This window comes from Cicer arietinum, chromosome 5, assembly GCF_000331145.2.
Source record: "Cicer arietinum cultivar CDC Frontier isolate Library 1 chromosome 5, Cicar.CDCFrontier_v2.0, whole genome shotgun sequence".
NCBI classification, from domain to species: Eukaryota; Viridiplantae; Streptophyta; class Magnoliopsida; order Fabales; family Fabaceae; genus Cicer; species Cicer arietinum.
The window spans coordinates 59,659,308-59,676,161 of record NC_021164.2 but is presented as its reverse complement, the minus strand read 5'-3'; the positions used below and the strand labels follow the sequence as shown (position 1 = coordinate 59,676,161).

Sequence of the window (16,854 nt, the reverse complement as noted above, 5' to 3'; positions counted from 1 at the left end):
ATAAAAAAAAATTACAAAAGAATACCGTGTCCGATTGGACGATAATTTTTAAAACCATTGAATATTGGAAAGTAGCATCTATTATTATGATTTCTGAAAATCTTTTCGGTACATGTAATCTAAGATTTATTTTATAATCTTCTATTATGATTTCAGTGTATAACTTTTCTAGTTTTTTACAACTTCAAAAGAATAATCTACATGTCTCACGATAATTGTCTTACTTATCATTTCTTTATTTTAAATTATTTATTATTTTATAATATCAATATAATATTAATTAATCTTTTTATTAATCTATTTTTATTTATTATATATATCCACTCATTAAAATTTTCCAATGGGTATATTTATGAGTCAATTAAATATGTTTGCGTAAGGAGTCCTGTATATAGAAAGTACTACAAACACAGTGGTTTGGCTTTCTGAAAAACTTTTCCCCGCCAAAAATTCAATCATATCATAACCGCGCCGATCACGCTTCAAATCACATGCACTCTTTTCTTACGTGGCACTCGTTAATTGGTCACACTTCAATCGCAACCACCATCCAACCACCAGAAAGCGCACAGTCATATACACACACAAAAAAGCGTTCCCTTTTCTTTTTCTTTACTTTCCCCGTTTACGCTCACTGAGTAGTGACTCGGTCCCCCTTTTACTACCGAGTGGCGACTCGGTCCCGCGACACCATCATCACGATTCACGCCTACCAATACTGCATAAATTCCCCCCAATGGATCTTTCTCGGGAATCAACTTTACCAATCACGGTTTTTAATGCTTCTCTAAAATTCGCGTTTGCGTTCGTACAAACTTTCACTTCTTTCCGTGGAAATGGCCGAAACCGCCGCCGATGGGGTTCCCAGGACTCATGCTATTAGGAAAGTGAATTTTCGAGCTGAGATTGATACATCACCGCCGTTCGAATCGGTTAAGGAGGCCGTGACTCGTTTCGGTGGAAGCGGGCCTTGGATTCCTCTTTACAGGCTTGGAGAAGCTTTTGTAAGGTTTTTCGCTCTTAATCTTTCAATTTCGAGCTGTAAATGTGAATTTTGTAGTTAATACTAGCTGCATTTTTTAAAATAATATTGTTCTATTACTTCTTAATGCAAATTTAGTCTGTAGCACTGATACTTATGGTGGAAGACATCACAAACAAGACACTGACAATTTTATTACATCCAATTGATTAATTTCTCAAATTATTACCAGTGTTGACTTGTCAATGTCAATATTGTGTCTGTGTCCCGTCAGTATTTGTGCTGCAGATAATTTGGTTGCTTGCTTAATGCATAGTTGTGTGTTTCTGTTTTAATTTCAGCCTATTGATTATCTGACTTTGACATATCATTCATGAATTTATATGGTAGTTAACAAATTTCCTAGGCATTGATACATTTTCCCCCCTGGTTTTGTGTGGATTTTAATAAGTTTGCAATTTAATAGTTTATTTTTGACTTTATTGAGTAGTAGTGATGTACTGAAATGCAAATGATCCAATTATTCAAATATTTAATATACATGTGCTTCGAGAATTTGGAAGCCAGTTGCCATGATTTGAATGATTAACAACATTGTGCATTTTTCTTGCAATATTGTAAAATACTCCCTCCCGTCCTAAATATAAGATACAGTTCGGTCAATAAAAGATGACGACATCAACTTTTGTTGACCCAACACTTATTTTTAAGACCGGGGAGTAAGTATTGGCAAAGTTGGACCTAAATGGTACTGACATATACTCTACTCGCATTTGTCGTGGAAATATGTTTTTCTTACATATATATTTTCCACATGTACTTCCTTATGATTGATCTATTTTAATGTAGCATAGTTTTTGGACATTCTTGATGCCTACCCCGTGTTAGTTTACCTGCTAATGTAGAAGAATATTGTCATTAGCAGAACAACTTTGAAGACTTTGATATAAAGAAAGTGGAGGAACAAGCAGCAGAGTTAGAGAAGGATTTGATCGTCAAAGAGCTTGAAACGCTTGACGTGCTCGAAGAATTAGGGGCTACCAAAAGGATTGTGGAGGACTTAAAGCAGCAGCTACAACAGGAAGCACTGAAACTATCCGCAACTCCGGATTTAAACTCTTGTGAACATGTTGGAACTCCTGTTATTAAGGAAATGAATAAGGAAAATAATGGGAATGGTGTCAGGAATAATGAACAGATATTGCAAATTCCAAGTTCCTGCTCTATGTCATCACCTGATATGATTTTAATGGAGTTGAAACAAGCCAAAGTGAATCTTGGTAACACTATGAATGAACTTGAGGCGATACAATTGTCTGTTGAATCTTTAAATAAGAAGATGAAGAAGGAGAAAGTTTTTCTGGAGAAGACGCGTGAAAAGCTAGCATCAAAGTTTGCAGCTGTCTCTGCTCAAGAGAAGGATCAAGAGCAAGCAAGATTAAATCCACCACCAGCATCTCATGTGGAATTTTCTTTTGATACTCCTGCAAATATGAGGAATTTCAATTGCGTTTCTGAGCAGCACAATAGAATGGTTGAGACAAGAAGATCTGAAGTTTCAAATCCCTTATCTGTGTATGAAGAGCACGGATTTAGTGTTAAGACCGCAGAGATGAGGTGGCTTGCAGCCAAAAGGATGGAAGAAGCTGCAAGGGAAGCAGAAGCTATTGCACTTGCTGAAATCAAGGCTCTATCTGGTGCTGAAAGATCATATGAATTTGCTCTGCCATTGTCTCGGAAAGTCACTTTTGCTTTACCAGAACACTCTCCTCGAAACCCGAGAGCTATGATACCTGGGGAATCTACCCTGGAGAAGGTAAAAGATTCAAGGTTTCAAATTGATGAATCAAATATTTCTAAACTGACAATTTTGAAAAAGTTGGAGGAGGCAGCAGAAGAAGTTCTACACAGCAAACAAGTCTTAACTGATGCTTTAAACAGAATTGAAAGTGCAAACAGAAAGCAACATGCTGCTAAGGAAGCGCTGCGGAAATGGATACCGTTGGATGATCTAAAGGAGAAAGAAGTTTACAACTCTTATAATTTTAACAAGTTTAATCAAGGTGTAATTTACCAAGATTCTTCTCTACCAGATGTAACCAGGTCAACAACAAGAAACAATGTTCCAAAGCCTGTTTTGAGGCCTACAATTTCGATGAGAGATGTACTTAGCAAAAAGCAAGTTCCTGAAGGATATGCTGCAAGAAAGGAGATGGAAGAGCATACTGAAAGACAAAAGGTAGCATTGAGTCAAATGCTTCGAGCATTTAGGGAGGATCTAACCCTTTCACCGAAAGCTGAGAAAGATAATGGGAATGATCAAAAGCAGGACATGCCACAGAGGAAGAAGTTTGGATTCATCCATATATCACTCCCTATGACAAGGCCAAGTAAGAAAAGGACGTAAATTTTTCATCCTAAATCTCTGTGCAGGGTTGAATAGCATGCATCCTTATGTCTTACCAGTTACTGTGCCATTCATGATTCATTATTGGTTCATGTGTTTGCTTTCCTGATATTTATGTAGAATTCAGTTTGTGAGGGTGTCTGATTTTGTTAAATATGTTTTGTTTGGGACTTTGAGTGAAGGTGAAACTAGCTTTGGTGGAGCTAGTAGATTGTGTTATTCTCATTGGATGCATTAGAGTGAATGTTAAATTTATATACAGGGTATGCAAGTCTTACCATGGGCTAATCTGATTGTAAAATTGTTATAAATATAATGATCGTGTTCATGCGGATGTGTGTGTGAGATTCTTTTAAATTTTTTTTTTAGTAAGTTAGTTTTGTATGTTTGTAAATGTAACAATGATGAACTATTTTTTATCATAACATCATTTCAATTATTTTCAATTAGAAATTTAAAAAATAATATTATGAGTTTTGATATCAATTATCTTATAAAGAACAACATAATAAATTTTCAAGTGATTTTATAACTTGAATTGAGAGAGTTTTATGTTTAGTTCAAAAAAACTCTAAAATGTATCTCCCTTGAATTATCTAATGTTTAATTAATTTTATAAAATTTGATTAATGGTTTACGTTCTTATGATTATTGCAATCAAAATTTCTTAAGAATCACACGAGTTTATTGAAAAAATTAGGAGTATTTTGGATTTCAATTTTGTTGATTTGAAATTATGATTATTGTTGTAAACATTTACAACCTGACATGAAAGACGAATTTACGCTAAAAGAAAATAAAGAATTAAGTTGTTAAAAAAAAGATGAGACTACTATGTTATTTTTGTGTATTTTAAAGAAAATTTATATATTCATCAAATGCATAATTCAAATATTTAAATAAATTTATATTTTCATCTCCAACAACATCAAATTAATCAAATAAAGAATAAAAATATGAGTTTATTTCAAGATTTGAGTTATGAATTTGATGAAATTGGCATTATATTGAAGATGATAATTAATTTTATGTATTTTGTTTGAAAATTTTGATGATTTTTTTGAATTTAAAAAAAAAATGATATCATTGTTGATATTTTACAACATAAAAGATTAAATTGTTACTTAAAATTAAATAAAAGACTAAATTAAATAAATAAATAAATAATTTAAATGTTACCTACAATTAAATATAAAGACCGGAACAATTATACCTTGATAATATATGATATATGAAAATAGCTAGTTCAACAAACCTAATCTTTCAAATTAGTATATATATTATTAAAATAAGGTGCTCATAATTATTTATAAAAACATTATAAGGAAATAGTAATTTTATAAAATTTCTTTTTATCAAATACTTTTAAGATATTGATATAAGATTTTATTATATCCATTGTATAAATAGTATTTTACTAAATAAATTAAATATTTTTGTACTGATAAATGTTTGATGTATGTATGAAACTGAAATAATACATAATATTCATAAAAAGAGATATGCAAAAAAATAATTATAAAAATTACAATGTACAACAATTTGAAATACATTAATTACACCACCTAAATATTATGAGATTAAACAATGTAATCACAAAATATTATTTAAAAGATTGCACTATATCATATTTATTTGTTATTAAAATTTATGAGTTTTAAAATATTCAAAGATATTAATTACTTAATAACTAAATAAACAACCGAATTCTTTTTATATATAAACCTACCAAAATATACGATGACTAATAATGAAAATTTCCAATAGTGATTATCGTGTTGAATCGGTATGAAAATATGTTCAATAGTGATTATCACTAATTTGTAAAAAAAATTATATTGTTAAAAAATATACGCACATTTAAAACTTTTTTCACAAATTTTTCAAATTGATATGAATTTTTAATATATTGTACATTGATATTGTTCAAAAATTATATTCTCCCGCCAAAAAATCACATTTTTCTATTTGAAAGATCGAAATACAAAAATACACTATTAAAAAGTTGAGTATGTCATGATTTAATATTAATTCTACACGTTATTTCTTTGTTATATTTTCAAAATTGCAGTGATTAATTGAATTTATAAAATTTGATTCGAAAAATCCACAACATATCTTGTTCAAAAATATTTGTAAAATGCTGAAATAAGTTATAATTAATTTTTTATTCAATTGAAAACCACATAGTTGATAACCAAGTGCTTAGTTATCATGTTTAAAATTTAATAGGAAGGATCAATAAAATTAAATTAATGCTGATTTAGTATAATATTTACAATTATATATATATATATATATTTAACACAATTGAACAAAAAATACAAAATGATAGTTAAATTATGTAATATTTAAGGATGTACGCGGGTTGAGTTGGGTCGATTTTGATAATATATAATATCCGAATTGATCAATTATCTTGAGTTGGGTTGAGTTCTAAATCCGTATTTTTTTCCGTTTAATCCGAACCGACCCAATCAAGCACGGATTGGGTTGGGTTGACATGTATATACATAAATAGTAACCTGTTTTTTATTTTACTTGAGAAACATAAGTAACAACAATAACAATTTAATTGAATAAAAATATATTTAATACTTGAATGTCTCAAAAACCATAAAATTTCAATCACATCATTCATTGCATTTTAGTTTAGTAAGCTACCACCATTTTTTAATAGTAGTGTTTCATTTGTTTATTTTTAGAATACTTACTATTTTCAAATAAATACTGGAAAAAAAGTGTTTAATAGATTTAAATGTACACAAATTTGAACTAGATTCATCATATTAAATATTAATTTTTTAGAAATATTAATCGATTGATATTAAATATTATGATGAAATATCTGTAAAATCTATAACAATCGTTGATTAATCTGAATATTATGTTTTATGTTGGAATACGATGTAAATTTATTTATCATTTTAACTAAATAAAAAAAGAATATAACAAAATATAACATTTAAATAAATAATATTTAACTCAAATGAAGTTTTGTTCGTGACAATTTTTTTTGATAAAGTTTCTTTTCACCCGTATTTTTATTTATCTAATATTTTATTACATAAAATTAAATTTATCATAAAAATCAATTTACTTGATAATTTTTTTAAAAAAGTGTATCTTGCCCAAATGACATAGATAATATAGGGAAAAATACTCTACACATCTTACTTTGATTAAAAAAAAAGTTATCTAGAACAGAAGACGAAGGTGGACGACGCGACTGTTGGAACAGAAGAAGAAGATGGGCGGCAACGCGACTTTAGAAAGTTGAAACAGAAGAAGAAAGTGTGGCGCAGACGTGGAAGAGAAGAAGAAGAAGGTGGATGGCAGCGACTTAAAATCTGAAGGAGAAAAATAATAATGAAACTCTGATGGATTGCTGTATTATTGGGCTACCAAACAAATTTAAAAAATAATAATAATAATTAGTCACCGAGTTGGGTCTACAAATCGATGGATTTAAATTATTGAATCTATTATCCAAACCGAATATAAGTGTGTGTTCGATGGGTTGTGTCGGGTCGGACTCGAAAGAAACTAGATAGAAATAAAAATCGAGTTGAGTTGGATTGAGTGATTGGGTTGGCGAGTCGACCCGCACCACCCATGTATATATCTCTTAATATTAAATTATTTTGAAATTGATAAAAAAAAAGTTGAAAATTGTTCTAAATAACCAACATGTAGTGAAATTGCTAATCTAAAATTATGGTTTCCAAAAAGTACACTCAAATAAACACCCACAAAAAATCTCAATTAAGAATCTTAATTATTATGATTGTGATTGATTAACTAATTAACGCAAAAATGTAAATTATGTATTAAAGTCATATAAATTATATTACTTTAGTTATGTGTTTGATTCGAATATAAATTTTTAATTAAATTAAATAATATTAATTTATTGAGATTAATTAATAAACTAAATGATAGTTAAATTTATGTATCAAAACATTAATATTGATTAAAAATAATAATTGAGAATTGTTCTTATAATTTATATGTATTAAAAATCACGATAGAAGATTGTGATTTTAAAAAATGGACATTGTTTAAGAAATAGAAAACCTCACATATGAATATTAGTTATAATGATATCATGATTATTATTAAAGTGTAAAAAGTTGATTCTTCATGTATAATATATATTAAAAAGATTCAAATTATATTTCTTGAATTGTGTCTTTGGTCTGCATATTAATTATTGATTGCATTATATAATATTAATTTATTTTCAAATTGATTAGAAAAACTAAATGATTGCTTTGAGTTAGCAAGAGAAAGCAATTTTATACTTAGACTTTAGTTAAATGGACATAGCTAAAAAAAATTGACATAAAAAACCATTAAATTTGAAATGTAATCGACTTACAAAGTGTTTTTAATTTAATTTTGTATATTATTTTAATAATATGCATTTGTATCTTAACGAAATTATAATATAGATAAATGATTTTCAAAATAATTCTCTCAATGAAAACACTAATATAATGTATATTTATTAGGGGTACATTAACGTAGAATAAAATATTTCTTAAAGAGATTAAAAAACTAATGGCAAGTCTATTCTAAAATCTACTTTTTTTTTTCCATTTATTTATTGGTAATGATTACAAATAACAATTTTCCTATTTATAGCATTGAAAAAAACATATTCTAACAAACTAAACAATCAACCACTCTAATGGATATATTTATATCCTTCTATACATATATAAGTGAGTTATCATATAAAACATCTAAGAAAAATTGGGACTTAGTCTTAACATGTTTGGGCCACAACATAATAATAAAATAAAATTTGTAATTAAGTTCATACAGTGAAAATAGAATCATGTTAAATGCAATTTTGTTTTATATTCTATAATTATAAATATCATAGGGATCCAATAATATCCACATTAATTGAAAATATTGGGTATTCTATATTCAGAAAGATTGAGGCATCAATTATGCAAAATATTTTTTCGAAAGGAACAATGATGCTTTCTAAAGTTGAAAATATGATATTTTCTCAATATAACATTGATGGAAAATAATTGTTACCAATTAAACTGTAACTTTATATATTTTGATAGATCGATATTCTTTTATAAATTAAATTTGAGTCAATTGCATTATAATTTTTTTTGTTAATAAAATTTTATATATATATATATATATTTGTATTCTAATGAAATTAAAATCATTTTGTTATAAAATGAAATTAAGATATTGATAGATAATTTTTTTTATAGAAATTCTCTAAGTTATTCTTCATGCTAATAAGCTCTATTCTTAATTTCTTACGGCATTATATAAAACCTATTTTTATACTATTCATAATATGATATTAATTTAATATATATAAAATTATTTTTTTATTTTTAAATATATAGATACAGAACATGATCAATAGATGTTTTGCGAAAATCAACCTAGGTGCATCTACTTGAAATATTATTTTTGATTTTTTTCATTGAAATTAAAATTTAAAATTATTCTCATTCACATTAAAAATAAAATTTTATTTACAGATTTTATTTAAAATATAAATTATTTTATTTAAAAAAATATAATTTTCTTTTAAAATTAAAATTAAATTAAAAATAATTTCATTTAATAATATTAAAATTTATAATTAAATTTGAAATTACGTACGATCATTTATTATTACAGATATTTTTAATAGTTTTATGTGACACAAATGATATATTGTACATAATAATATCTCTCCTCAACCTGCAATAATAAGTAGTGTAAAGTTCTTTTGCAATTCTTTTAGTCTCTTAAAAAAAATATATATGTTATTCATGCCATCTCTTTTCTTATTTTATATATATTTTTAATTACGAATGATGCTAGTAATATACTATCTCATACACAATTTATAAAAATTTCTGTTTAATTTGTTAAAATTTACACAATTTTATTAAATTTATTAGAGATGTAAATTATTTAATGAAATTGATGTGAATTTAACCAATCAAATAGTATGTGTTGTTACACTCCTCTTTTAATCAAATTAAATATATTTAAAATGTTTATACGATAATTTTATTTTAGTTTATATTTATACATTCGCAGGTGTAAATCTTTGTATAAAGTCAAAAAATTATAATCAATTATATATGTGATTAATTTTATAAATAATTATAATAAAAATAAAATATTATTAATAAATTTAACAACTGAGATGGTAATCAAGTTTGATACACATCGTATATAAATTAAATATTTGTTGTAGTTGTTTTCTTATCCCTCCATTTATATGAAATTTCTCGTAGCAATCTAAGATAAGATAAGAAGTCTTAGTAAAAAAAAAAAGATGTCGTGGATATAAGTCACGTGACTAGAAAATAACGACAACAGAAAAGTGCACGTGAGCAAAAAATAAGAGGCAAAATAGCCACTCACACTTTTTTTTGACCAACACCACAACCACAATATATAATATTAAAACCTCAAAATTTGGGAGAAACAGAAAGAAAGAAAGAAAGAAAGAAAAGAAAGAGTGAAACCAAACACAGCAGCAACAAACAGCTTCAACTTCATCTTCTACTTCTCTTCCGTAACACTAACGTTGTTTCCGTGTTCTTATACAATGGACTCCACCACTTTCTCCAATTGCAAAACCTCTTCCCGTGCAATTCCTCTCTCACAACGTTTTCGTCTTCAATCCTCTCCTTTTTCTCATCACGCTTCATTTATGGTCTCTACCATTTCTTTCTCTCTTTCTCTCTCTATCTCCATCTATTTCTTCTATTTTTATTTTTATTTATTTATACTTATTTTTATTTGTTTTACTTTTTTATTTTTCAGAAATTTAAGCGGTTGGGGTTGGTTAAGAATCGCTTAATTGCCCGTTGCACTTCTGAATCTGATGAATTTGATTCTCTTAATGGGTTGCCGTTATCACCCAATAAACTTTTCGTGCAAGAGGTAACTGTTCTACTATTTTTGTTTTTTTATTTTTTATTTTTTATTTTTTTTTAACTTTTTGTTGAAGTGTTCAAATTCATGTTAATATGATATCGATTTTTCCCCCCCAACGTTTTGTTAGAGGTTGTATTTTTATTAGTCCTCTTTTGCGTGCGCTTTTTTTTGTCCCTTCATATTATGGAATTTCATTGGAACAGTGACTTGAGTGATGTAAAGTGATTGAATCTTAAACATTTTGTATTTGGTGTTGTTTTCTTTAATTTTAGGCTATTGGGGCTGAATATGGGGAAGGTTTTGAAACTTTTAGGGCTGACGGACCATTGAAAGTTGATGTGGTAAGGAATTTTTTGTCACCATAATGAAATCAATTATTCTAGTGTTAGTGTAATTCACGACTGATGTATGTGTTAATTGTTGTTGAAACTGAAAATAGGACTACTTGAATGATAAGTTACAAGACGGTTTTCTTCAGCGCATTCGCTATGCTATGAAGCCAGATGAGGCTTATGGTCTTATCTTCTCTTGGGACAATGTTGTGGTAAGTTATTTGACTCAAAATAACACAAGTTTCTAGGGGATTTATAATGGATTTAATTCATATACACACTTACACAATCTTGTAACAGTTTTTTACATTGTCAATTATTTATAACTATTAGATCATTAAAATCGTTTGCCTTTAATCATAATTATTTCTATTCTCAAACATGATTGATTGTGATTTGTTGATGATATAAAACTTTTTACATGTTAGAAAACTTGAACTCTTCTTTTGTTAGACTGAAATGTGACACATGGATGTCTTTACTGTTGGATTCAAGTGAGTGGTTAGTCCTACATCGACTAGGAATGGAGGAAATGTTGGATATATGAGAGATGACCCATATAACTAATGCTTTAAGGTTTTGGGTTGAGATGTGGTGTTAAGGTCTCTTAGGGATCTTGGACGTTTACCCCATTGTTGCTGCCACGCTCCCCTCGATGATCCCATCTAATCTTCACCCTCAAGTGTGTTTAAGGCATATTAAGTTATGCAAATTGAGTTTGACATTTATTGATGTATCACATATACTACGTGCATCGTTGTAGTTGTTAATTACTCGTCTTGCACCCAAAAAAAAAATTAATCTTAAGTCAAAACAGGGAATCAATACTTTAAAAGTCAGCATAAGTTATTGTAGATATCATAAAACGTTGTATATTTAATTTTTGCGGTATTGGTATTTCCATGTCTATATTGGAATAAAAGTTCATAAAAAGGGAAAAGTTGTACAGTACAACCAAAAAAGTGTCCCTGAAGTGTTTGACTGGTAGAGTGTCCAACAAGACAAGGCTTCTCTTTTAAAGTGTCAATGCTTCCTTGCTTGTGGGAGTGGAACAAACTTCTAATATGACTGTAGGTCTTTTAGAGAAGAGAACGCGATTGCATCCACTCAATTTAAATTTGTTACTATGTGGTAAATAAATGTAATTTGTTTCAGGCTGATACTCGTGCTCTGAAGAGGAAGGCATGGAAGCTGCTGGCTTCTGAAGAGGGTATGTAAATGTTTGAGTTGTGTTTTAGCATGCCCTTTTGGATAGATGGAATTAAACAAAAATAAAAGGATACAGTTAGCACTGCATGAGAAAGTTTAACAAACTTTTCCATGCCCTCCACTTTCATCCTTTTTTAAGGGAATCTGTAGTTACAGAAAAATCCTTCCTAAGGGTACCTATTTTTCCTTTCTTTCCTTCCAAATGAGGACCTCACTGCTTCCTTCAATTATTTACCATACCATTTACCTCTCTTATTCTTACCTTCCATCAGTCCATATTGACATCAGTGTTGTCAATCGGTGATCGCAGAAATTAGTGGTTTGTTGAAATTCCGCTATACAATAGTGCTATATATAGCGCCGCTATTTGATAGCATTTTGTTCTAAATAAGTAAATAGTGTATCACAAAACAATAGTGATTTGTTTAAATTCCACTATGTTGTAGCTCTCTAGCACTGTTATAACTGCTATTTAACAAGAGAGTTTGTAAATTGCTTGATGATTCATATGCATCATTGCAGAGAAAGATAATGTATACCATTTCTATGCAGGAAAGGATATTCCTGAAGGTATTGAAAGGTTAATGCTTTATGCAGGTGGTGATCATTTATTGCATAAGGTTAGTTGGCTTTTTCTTTTGACACTTGGTTTTATGTGGGCATTGAATTATGAAGCAATACTTTTTAGAAGATAGTACCGTCATTAAAAATCTTAAACCTTGTGTCAATCACATCTTATTTTTGCTGACTAGACTTTCTTAATTGCAGCATTTTCTCTCAGATAAGGAAGAAAGTGAGCTGGATAGACTGAAGTTGAGGTTTTCTCAAATATATTATGAAAATCTTCTTAAAGTAAGTTGTTGCCTTGATTTGTTGTGATGGCGGTTATCTAGTATCTTGATGAAATAATCCTGATGTTTATTGCATATAATATTGTCTAGCTTGAAAGACCAATGGAGGGCCTGGAAGACTGGTTGGAAGCAGTTCATACAGCTCGCATCCCCTGTGCTGTTGTTTCAAGTCTTGATAGAAAAAATATGGTCGAAGCTTTGCAAAGAATGGGGCTCAATAAGTACTTTCAGGTTGGTAATATTTAAGAAGAGTTAAAAATATTAATTCTTGCATTGCTTCCCACATCACGACATTTAAAAACATTTAATGGTATTAATCACAAACTTCAGTTGATATTTTGTTATATTCAAAGACCAGATGATCCTTTTTGTCTTACTTTATCATGGCCAATTATTATTATAATATAATAATTAATTTACGTAGTTTGTTGAGTGATGAGGGTTATAAAGTCTACTTCAGTTCGAGTCTTGGTCAGTATCTTTTGGAAGAATGCTGTTAACATGTTCTCATAAAGAAAATAGAAGTTTGTTTTAATATGATTTAAAATCTAGAACTATGATATGGAATTGATTTTTTTTTTTTTAAGTTCGTTTTTCATGAGTATACCCAACTCGGCCTCTTTATGGCTAGAAGTAATTTTCAATCTATTGTGCATACTAGATAATATAATTATATACATATGCTTAACATGTTCATGAATTTTCCTTGTTGATTTTGCAGGCAATTGTGTCAGAGGAGGATGGGATGGAGTCAATAGCTCACAGATTTCTTTCTGCTGCTGTCAAGGTACAATTCCACCCATATATTGCATTTTGATGAAATATTTCACTCTTAGAATGATTATTGTTTTGTTATCACTATATATATTTATTTCAGTCTTAGAATGATTATTGTTTTATTATCACTATATACATTTATTACGCTATTTTCACACTTATCTTTGTAAATACAGGATAGTTACATTTGGGCAAAAATATAGTTCTACTAAATACTGTAGTAAATACTAATTGTTCGTTAAATCTTCCACATAAATTATTTCTACAATATGCTGCTAGTTTTTTACTTGATTGCCTAAAATGTCTTGCAGCTTGATCGGAAACCCTCCAAGTGCGTGGTTTTTGAAGATGACCCTAGAGGAGTAACTGCTGCGCACAATTGCACAATGATGGCTGTAGCATTGATTGGAGCTCATCCCGCGTGAGTAATTCACATTAATGCATAAATAAATAACATAAGATGTTACTCTGAAATATAATCTTCATGCATGTTAACTATTTAATGCTTGCAAGTTGCAAGAGCAAACGCTGTTTCCAACTTACACTAGTACATAAAGTTCAATTTGGCATTCATTAGCTTATAAAGCAGTTGTATTTCCCTTCCAGTGAAATGAACACTTTAGGGCCTGTTTTCTTTTTAATAATAGAGAGAAAATAGAAGCTAACTAGAGATAATGCATTTCCGGAACAATAAAAACAATGTTGTGAAATTTTTCAGAATTTTCAAAAATATACAATCTATTCTTAACATGCATTTTAAAAAACTTCCGTAATGTGTTCTCTAATGTTTGTTTTATCGGTGGAAATAGAAACAGGAAACACCAGAAGTAAACGGATCCTTACTACTCGAAATTTTTTGATGTAATTATTCTTTTGACATTTAGAAACTGATTGATGTTAAAACCTCCAGGTATGATTTGGGGCAGGCTGATCTTGCTGTTGCTAACTTCAGTGATCTTTCTGTAATCAACTTGAGGAGATTATTTGCTAACAAGGGATCTAGATTTATGGACCTGCAGAAGCAGATTATTGATAAAAATCCTCCAAAAAGGAATCTTTCAATAGACACCATTTTCTAATATATTTACCTGCCCATTCTTTTTGTCTCCCCTCTGCTAATTTTCCTTGTAATTAAATGATTATGCTGCCTAATTTTTTATTATCAATAAATTTTGCAATCAGTACGATCTGATGTGATATATATATGTTCTACATAGTTTATTTTCTCTCTACTTTTTCACCTTCCATTTTTTCCTTATTGAAAATGGAATATGGGTTCCCCAAATTACCTCTAGACCTCTTTTTTTCCCTCACAAGGGATATGTCCTTATCAATGTATCTTCTAGCTATTTTGTTTCTCTTAACCTTATGCTACCGATGGGAAACAGGTGATAGGAATAGGAAATTCGGTTGGGAAGTACGTAAAGGCTGATTAAGGATTGTTTTACTGAGAATTTAAATTTAGATTCTTTTAAATGACCTGTCTTATGAGAATTTAAATTTAGATTCTTTCAAAGTACCTTTCTTATATGTTTGCCAAAGCATGATATTTAGCATTTGTTTGACAAATGAAAGGATTACATATTACATTTAATTGTCTCTTTTTTATACCGAAACAAATATAAAACTGTTAAATTTGTAGTATTACTTTGTTAACATCTTTCGGATGCTGTTTGAACTCATATGTTAGAAGACTTCTCATTTTATAGCCAAGGAGTTACACAAAGGACAAAGTACATACTATTCATGATCATGCGTTATTACAAGCATTATTGAATGCTTTACAATAATTGGAGACATAATCATGACACCTTGACTATTACACACTATTCATGATCACGACCCATGATAAGCATTATTGGAATGCTTTACAATTATTAGAGACACATTTATGACACACTTTGACTATTATGCTACATATGGACGAAATAAAGACTATTCAAACAATAATTATACAAGACATGCAATAATTATACAAGACATCATCATGACACTTTTGGCTCATTATCCTTTAGAGATAGGCTCGTGACTTGAGGACGAATTCTGATTAGACATGTACTCATTTGGAAAATAGCTAGGCGAATATTGCGGTTCATACTGCCAGATGTCCTCTAGCATCTCTCTCAAAGTTTCTTCACTGGGATTTTCGGTAGTATCCATATCCATGGGATTATCTTCAAAATTCGTTTTTTCAAGTTGTTGCTCAATTTTTATTTCAGAGTTTTGTTCTGGTCGAGTATAGCTTTCTCTAGTTTCTTGTATCCCTATCTGCCATTGGGAATTCTTGAGAACTTTATGAGCGATGCATGAAAATTCTTCTGGACTAATCGGCTGCCATTGTGACGGAAGATTTCCGTGACTGATGCAGGTTGTTTCAGCTTGAGCTTTTCCTTGATTATGAAGATTAATAAAATTGAGATAATCCATTAATTCATTCATAACCTTTAAACTTGGAGGATAATCTTCAACGGTTTCCCATAGATCAACATAATTTGTGCTAATGAGGAGTTTAGTCCTAGAATCTGTCAGATATGACCTATTTAGTATGAAAATCGCCTTAAGTTTGCTAACAGCTTCATGTGTTAATTTTTTTCCTTTGGCCTCATCTAAGACCGGTTCTAATTGTTTCCTCCACCATTCCAATGGAGAATACCATCCAAGTGCAGTCCAAATCAAGGAGTTGTGATTTTTTGGATCTGTCAGGTGCTTGTACATTGCTTCAGTTGGGACATAGATAGGCATAACATACAAGCTAGTTGCACACCAAATATACCATAAATGATTTTCAGTAAACTTAAACTTTGGGTTTATCATGAATGGTAAGTAGAACAGTGTGTCTATACGGAAAGGGGAGTGGTCTGGAAATCTTTTTATCTCTTTCATAATCTTCACCATAAAATAAAAAAAGATTATTTTTGGCGTACTCTTTGAGTCTAGATGGCGAAAAAGACGGTTCCACTCCAGGAGGAAAATCGTTGATGGTAGAGCCATGAGCTGGTAGTGATTTGATCATAAGAATCAATGGAAAGGTGTGTTTTTTAGTGACAATCTGGATAGGCTTCATGGGTTTGGAAAGTAAATCAAGAATCAAATTCTGATTTCCTTTGATATGTTTTACCGTGAAATCATATCTCGAAAACCAATTTTTGAGCTTAAGAGTTTGGGGATCCGGAGGCATTTTATTCTTAAATTCGAGAATCCTAAGGAAAGAAGAATTATCCATTTGGACCTCAAACTGATAACCTTTCAGGTGGAAGTCAAATGTTTGTATTCCCAACTTAACTGCGAGTGCTTCCTTGTAGGTGGTGTGATAATGTTTTTCGGCTTCCTTGAATTGTCCACTAGCATGACCACAATAATGTTTTACTCCAT

At 29.8% G+C, this 16,854-nt stretch overlaps 2 protein-coding genes across 3 annotated transcripts; both read left to right on the top strand.

Moving 5' to 3' along the window:
* The first annotated feature begins 614 nt into the window (after positions 1–614).
* On the top strand, positions 615–3,723 carry LOC101490724 (WEB family protein At2g40480). Of its 2 annotated transcripts, none has more exons than XM_073369286.1 (2): positions 615–1,004; positions 1,905–3,723. In XM_073369286.1, the coding sequence occupies exons 1-2, from the start codon at positions 837–839 to the stop codon at positions 3,387–3,389; spliced, it is 1,653 nt and encodes a 550-aa protein (XP_073225387.1). In that variant the 5' UTR covers positions 615–836; the 3' UTR covers positions 3,390–3,723. The 2 variants fall into 2 exon arrangements, with proteins under 2 accessions (XP_073225387.1, XP_004500548.1); XM_004500491.4 differs by having other exon boundaries at positions 621–1,004; positions 1,908–3,723.
* A 6,091-nt stretch (positions 3,724–9,814) lies between these two features.
* Positions 9,815–14,708, top strand: LOC101490400 (5-amino-6-(5-phospho-D-ribitylamino)uracil phosphatase, chloroplastic). The gene is made up of 11 exons (XM_004500490.4): positions 9,815–10,089; positions 10,200–10,319; positions 10,586–10,654; positions 10,753–10,857; positions 11,801–11,855; positions 12,407–12,474; positions 12,623–12,706; positions 12,796–12,936; positions 13,427–13,492; positions 13,794–13,903; positions 14,393–14,708. The coding sequence occupies exons 1-11, from the start codon at positions 9,982–9,984 to the stop codon at positions 14,559–14,561; spliced, it is 1,095 nt and encodes a 364-aa protein (XP_004500547.1). The 5' UTR covers positions 9,815–9,981; the 3' UTR covers positions 14,562–14,708.
* The last annotated feature ends 2,146 nt before the right edge of the window (positions 14,709–16,854 follow it).